This window comes from Neovison vison, chromosome 12 (genome assembly GCF_020171115.1).
Source record: "Neovison vison isolate M4711 chromosome 12, ASM_NN_V1, whole genome shotgun sequence".
Classification (NCBI taxonomy): Eukaryota; Metazoa; Chordata; class Mammalia; order Carnivora; family Mustelidae; genus Neogale; species Neogale vison.
The window spans coordinates 33,502,468-33,509,695 of NC_058102.1; the positions used below are offsets into that span (position 1 = coordinate 33,502,468).

Sequence of the window (7,228 nt, forward strand, 5' to 3'; positions counted from 1 at the left end):
GTCTTTAAGCCTAAGGCTCCAGGAAAAATTGTCTTATTTTTTTCTCTCTTTATTCATCTCCACTTTGATTATTATCTTAACTCTAGCAGTTCTGACTGTAGTTATATTGTGGCTGACTTCTATAGATAAAATAGCCTCAGATAGAATAGTTGTCTTTGGTGATAATTTGTTCTTTCCAGAGCTCACTAGGGAATAAAAGGAAATTAAGATTGATTTTCTTATCCCTGCAGTAAAACTTCTGATTCATATGTACTCTCAGTCTCAAGATGCATCTCTCATTAAGGATAAAATCTGAAAAGGGTATTAAAGTTAAACCATGGTTCTAAGTTTACACAGGCGATGACAGAAATATAATGTATTTTGTTTTTCTTTCAGATCTCCCACTAAAGACATGGATTCAGAAGAGAAGGAAATTGTGGTTTGGGTTTGCCAAGAGGAGAAGATTGTCTGTGGGTTAACTAAACGCACCACCGCTGCTGATGTCATCCAGGCTTTGCTTGAGGAACATGAGGCTACATTTGGAGAGAAACGATTTCTGCTGGGGAAGCCCAGTGATTACTGCATCATAGAAAAGTGGAGGGGTTCAGAGCGGGCTCTTCCTCCACTAACTAGAATCCTGAAGCTTTGGAAAGCCTGGGGAGATGAGCAGCCCAATATGCAATTTGTCTTGGTTAAAGCAGATGCTTTTCTGCCAGCTCCATTGTGGAGGACAGCTGAAGCCAAATTAGTGCAAAACACGGAAAAAGTATGGGAACTCAGTCCAGCAAATTACATGAAGACATTACCACCAGATAAGCAAAAAAGAATAGTCAGAAAAACTTTTCGGAAACTGGCTAAAATTAAGCAGGACACAGTTTCCCATGACCGAGATAACATGGAGACCTTAGTTCATCTGATTATTTCCCAGGACCACACCATTCATCAGCAGGTCAAGAGAATGAAAGAGCTGGATCTGGAAATTGAGAAGTGTGAAGCTAAGTTCCACCTGGATAGGATAGAAAATGATGGAGAAAATTATGTCCAAGATGCATATTTAATGCCCAGTTTTGGTGAAATTGAGCAGAAGCTGGACTTGCCTTCCGATGAAAACCAGAGTCTGGACGACCTGACTGAAAGTGATGGAATTGGACACCTGGAGGAGAGATTAGCGTATTACAGAATGCTCATCGATAAGCTCTCTGCTGAAATAGAAAAAGAGGTAAAAAGTGTTTGCACAGAGATAAATGAAGATGTGGAAGGGGCTGCTGCAAGTGAGCTTGAAAGCTCTAATTTAGAAAATGTTAAGTGTGATTTGGAGAAAAGCATGAAAGCTGGTTTGAAAATTCACTCTCACTTGAGTGGCGTCCAGAAAGAGATTAAATACACTGACTCATTGCTTCAGATGAAAGCAAAAGAGTATGAATTCCTGGCCAAGGAGCTCAGTTCGCTGCATATTAGCAACAAAGATGGATGCCAACTAAAGGAAAACAGAGGGAAGGAATCTGAGGGCCCCAGCAGCAGTGGGGAGGTTCCTTCCTTGACTCAAAGAGTATTTGCCTTGTATACAAATGACACAGACTCCGACACTGGTATCAGCTCTAACCACAGTCAGGACTCGGAAATAACTGGAGGAGACGTGGTGCTATTGTCAACATAATTTGAATGGCTTGTTTCTGACCTACTTTAATGTTCATGTTTGTTTTATAGGAAAGTTTATTTTAAATATCACATTCTGAAAAATGATGTAAATCATGTTGAGGATCCAGTAGTTAGTAAAAACGAGAGGAAGTTTATTTTTGATTTCAAAGTTCCAAAGTCACCTAATTATTACAAGTTCAGAAGAGGAGATGTTTATTAGGAATGCAATGCAAATAGGTTGCAGGTGTCTAACAGAAATGGTTTGATGGGAATTATCATCCCTTAGAGCTTCTGTGAGATGTGATTTACACAAACAAAACTAATTCTTAATATTGCAGTCAATGTATTGAAACTAGACACTTGAACAAGTAAAATTTAAAATGTGCTGTGATATATTTTTTCAAAGCTATATCATTGGGATTTTTAAGTCTGTAATGTACATGACAATTATGCTATTATAACTGTATTAATTCAGGTCTTGGTTCTTCTCATTGATACTTAGAATGTACATCATCTCTGAGACTTTCTGAACCCCTCTGCTTGTTTAGACCCTGACAACAGAAAGCGGGAAGGGCTCCCAGTGGGACATGTGCAAATATCAGCAGTGGTTTGGGTGGGGGTATAGATAAGAAAGGGCCAAGTGCTACATACAACAGCAATTTTTCTAAAAATGGCTAAAGTTATTAAGACTTATGCCTGGGCTTTCTCTGACAAAGCAAATCTTTTGATCAAACAAATGGTCTCTGCAGGTTTGTTTTTTGAGTGAGGTATGATGTGGGCTACAGAGAAGATCACAGGGTCACAGTCCTGTTTATTTACACCCTGTTCACAAAACAGCCTCCTATAAAGGCAACTTGGTGTTCTTTGTGTGGGTAAAATAGAGTTCTGCATACCCTAAGTATTAGCATTTTGCCTTTTAACCTACAGAGAGGAACTCACATGGACAAAAATCTCTTATTCTTTTACACTGGAATTCAGATTGTCTCTGTAGAACTTCATCTAAAGTACAAACTAAAAAACAAAACAAAACAAAAAAAAGTACTAAGTGTACTAACTCTAACTCCTACTCCTTCCCCAAGGTTGCTAGTAAATATTCAACAAATTGAGAGATTATTTAGATCCTACCTTGACTGACACTCATTACAGTGCTGGACGAGGCTTGGTTTTGCCTGGTGCTTAGTTAGGACATTTTCCTCCCTCTCTCCTTTCTTTGTTTCCTGCCAGAGAACATGTGATGTAATCATATTGTAAACAATTCGTTTTATTGTTTTATTGTACTGTTAAATAAATACCACTGTGGTTTATTTTTTTTTTTTAGGTGACACTTTTCCTGTATGTCAGCACACATGTAAGAATATTATTTTACTTAGTTTTAATATGTGGATATTGGTGAAGATTTCAGTATTTATAATTCCCTTTTATTCCCATGCTTACTATAGTGCATGTTTTAACTGAGTTTCTTAAGCTAGTTTTTCATTTCTCTAATCCCCAGGCTTTTCACCAATATTTGGGAAGATATTTAGGATGTTTTAGTATTTCACTTTGGAGAGCCTCTGTGTTATCACTTCTAGCACCAAGATAATGCTAAAGGCTTTATTGAAATAGGCTGGTAAAGAAAGTAGAAATTTCCATTTCAGGGAAAATAAAGTGAAAAAAAGTAAATAATAATGGTAACATGGATTGAATTAAAAAAAAAAAAAAGGAAAGGAATTGAATGGTCATCTGAGAAAGGGAAGTTTATTTGCCAAATATTCCATTAAATCATTAAGCAGTAAGGAAAGTTTTTGATATATTCATTGTTCAGTACTGGGGATTAAATTCAGAAGATCGTCATCAGTGATAAACCAATTGAAATTTTGCTTTTGAAAAGTGAAAGCTCTCTCTTTGTATTACTCCTTAGTGAGAAAATAACGAAAAGAACATTACCTATCTGTTATATAATTTGATTAATTATCTGAATTCGAAAGAGGTACTGGTAAGAAATAGGACTGTAAAGATAATTTCATTTCAGAATCTTTGAATTAACTTCTGCTTTTATATAGTGCAGTACATACATTCTAAGGACCACTCCTGTATTTTTATAATAAATTATGTTAAAGACTCTCCTCAAAAAGTAGAACTGTTGATTTTTCAAATACACTTTAGAATTTCTAGTTGTTTTTTAGTTTTACAAATGTATTTGTGCTTTTGACTCATTACAATATTAAATAATCAGTGACCATGCTGAATCTCTAATTTAGAGTAATATATTAATACAGATATAAAACTTAACTACAGTTGCCTTCATCCTTAGATACTAAGCTATTCTTTATTAAAGTGAGAATTTGAATTATAAATATAGGACTTGATAGAGGCTTTAATGTCTTAATTCTGTATAGAATCTTTAAAGTGTTTATTAATTTTTGAAAAACCTAACAGGTTAGCCATGAAATTGTTATATGCAGCTAGAAGTAGCAAACCAAAGGACTCTTCTTCCTTCTTTTAACAACTTAGATTTTACCTTGTTCATCCTCCCCCTTGGAATGCCTATTTTCCCTCTATCTGCCATACACAGAAACCTACCCACTTTGTCTTTTTAACATGTTGTGTTTTCTCTGAAACATTTATTCCATTCAATCAGTTGTAATATTTTATCTCAGATCCCACAAGTATTTTAGGTGTATTTTTCATATAGGAGCACTTACGTTACGGCTTAGCTCATATTTATTATGTACTTACCTACCTTCCTTTTCCTAATGTATTTTTTTTATTGTTTTATTACTTTGTCTTCTATCTTGTTAACTAGAATCCCTCCAATCCACCTCCTTACCTCTTTGCCCCACCCAGTTTTTGAATTGAAATGCTAAATTTTAGAAGACCACAACCATTTTTTTACTTTATTTTTTTCATTTTTAATTTTTTTTTACTTCAATCATTTTAAAAATTACTTCTGGGATGCTCATGCATTTTATATATAAATATGCATTTTAGCAGACTTAAAACAGTAATTCTACTTACAAATTCTTTAGGGAAGGCACGAAATCATTGTGCTTTGAAAAATTTTTGAATTTTATTTTTAAATCATAGTTACTGATTTAAGGCAATACAAATAGTCTTTTTAAAAGCCTCACAATGGTTAAATTATGGTATTTTCCTATGCATTGTATGCATGTAGAAAAAATATGTATTCTGTAGAACTGAAATTTAAGTAGTAGACACAAAATAGCTTTGGAATATTATCCTAAATGAAATATCTTTTTTATTTTCTTTCTAACTCAAAAAAATAAATGGCCTCAGTGTATAGAAGCTATTCTAATACATTAAAATTTTATTTTTATATTATTTAAACATCTGTACATGACAAAACATATTTCTGTGGCTGAATTTTATAGTTTTTCAAAGTAGGATTATTGTTTTATTTAGAATGTATTTTTCTAGTTGACAAAGGAATACCTTTTAATCCAGAAACAGATTTTTTTTTTTTAAATATTAGGCTATTTCTTTTCATACTACCTGACTGGTTTAATAAACCTGATGTAACAAATATAAAGTATCTGTAATTTCTTCAAGTGTAACTAATCCAGAATAATAAAAGAAGTAGTTATACCCTTTTGTGTGACATTGCTTGTCTTTTTGGGTGTGTCCCTTGGCTATATTAAAAATAAATGTTATATTAGTCAGAATCATATAATTGCTGAATTAACGTACACAAGGTAAGATCAGGTATTATTTCATGAGACTATATAGCAAATAAGACCTAATAAAACTTTTTGTTAGGTTTTGTACATATCTGTTTCAGTTTGTCATGAAAGAATATCCTCACTTTTACACTAGATGGCTGGTTTGATGAGCTGGTATCTTGCTTTCTAGAATGAAATTCAGTTTAATGTAATAATATTCAAGCGTAAATGTTCCCTGCTATTATTTAATTGGGCACTACTTTATTTCTCAAAATAGGTCTTTAATTTTGACTGTCTTTAAGAACCAAATCATTTGAAAATTAAGAAAATCATTTCATTCTTCTCTAAATGAGCATGAAATGATTCTATTAAAGATTGTCTATAATGTCCAGGGGCGTCACACAGAATAAGTCAACACTATTTTCTTAGCCATATATACATTTATACCTATATGTGCATAGATTGTCTCTAGAACAACTCACAAATAACACTTAACGGAGGACATTTCTCAAGAGGATATCTGGGAACTTAGGCCATGGGTAGAAGGAAGACTTACTTTTCATGCTGTACATTTTCTTTTTCTTTTTCTTTTTTTTTCCAATTTATTTATTTTCAGAAAAACGGTATTCATTGTTTTTTCACCACACCCAGTGCTCCATGCAAGCTGTGCCCTCTATAATACCCACCACCAGGTACCCCAACCTCCCACACCCCCCCGCCACTTCAAACCCCTCAGATTGTTTTTTAGAGTCCATAGTCTCTCATGGTTCACCTCCCCTTCCAATTTACCCAAAAGCACATACCCTCCCCAATGTCCATAACCCTACCCCCCTTCTCCCAACCCCCCTCCCCCCAGCAACCCACAGTTTGTTTCGTGAGATTAAGAGTCACTTATGGTTTGTCTCCCTCCCTATCCCATCTTGTTGCTGTACATTTTCTTAGAATTTGAATTATAGAATAATAATTTGAATATCATGTGTTTTATTGGTTGACAACTTTTACATTAAAATGTAAATGTAATGTATTACATTTTATATAGTATATAATATATATACACACATATATATTTATATTATTCATACAGAGACTCCTTATTTTGTTTGATGGCAGGAGGGAATCCTATTGTATCAATTATACTAATTTATTTCACCAGTACTTTCCCAGTGGGCATGTAGGTGCTCTCCAATCGTGTATTGTTATAAACAGTGTTATCTAATCAATACATTTCTGTGAGGATGGATTGACTCTCTAGATTAGAAATGTTATTATGTCAAAGGATGAGAATGAATTTTTAAAAATTAATAAACTTTGCTAATTATTCTTTATGGAAATTGATCACTTAAGACCTGAGTTGAAAATATACTCTTCCCCCCACCCCTCCCCCGCACTCTGTGCTGTCTGTCTCTTTATTATGTTAAGGTAAAATTAAAAAAAAATTTTTTTAAATTTAAATTTAAAGATTTTTCTCATTAACAATATGAGCTGTTTTTTCCTTTGTCATTCTTAAAAAGACCTTCCCACTGCATGATAACTAATTTTATTTTATTTTTAAATTTATTTTAAAAAATATTTTATTTATTCATTTGACAGAGAGAGAGCTCAAGCAGGGGGAAGGAGAGGGGGAGGAAGAAGATGGCTCCCTGCTGAGCAATGTGGGGCTGGATCCTAGGATGCTGGGATCATGACCTGAGCAAAGGCAGATGCTCAACCAACTGAGCCACCCAGGCGCCCCCCATATTAACTAATTTTTTAAAAAATTTTTTTAAAGTTTTTATTTATTTACGGGATAGACAGAGATCACAAGTGGGCAGAGAGGCAGGCAGAGAGAGAGAGGGAAGCAGGCTCCCTGTTAAGCAGAGAGCCCGATGCGGGGCGATCCCAGGACTCTGGGATCATGACCTGAGCTGAAGGCAAAGATTTTAACCCACTAAACCACACAGGCATCCCCATGT

The 7,228-nt window shown here is 34.5% G+C and overlaps 1 protein-coding gene across 1 annotated transcript in view; it reads left to right on the plus strand.

Moving 5' to 3' along the window:
- Positions 1-5,202, plus strand: part of RASSF9 (Ras association domain family member 9) — a 28,237-nt gene extending 23,035 nt beyond the window's left edge. The window contains exon 2 of the mRNA XM_044227903.1: positions 376-5,202. Coding sequence (XP_044083838.1) covers positions 376-1,636 — 1,261 coding nt within the window. The 3' untranslated portion in view covers positions 1,637-5,202. The remainder of the gene's footprint in view (positions 1-375) is intronic.
- Positions 5,203-7,228: the final 2,026 nt, after the last annotated feature.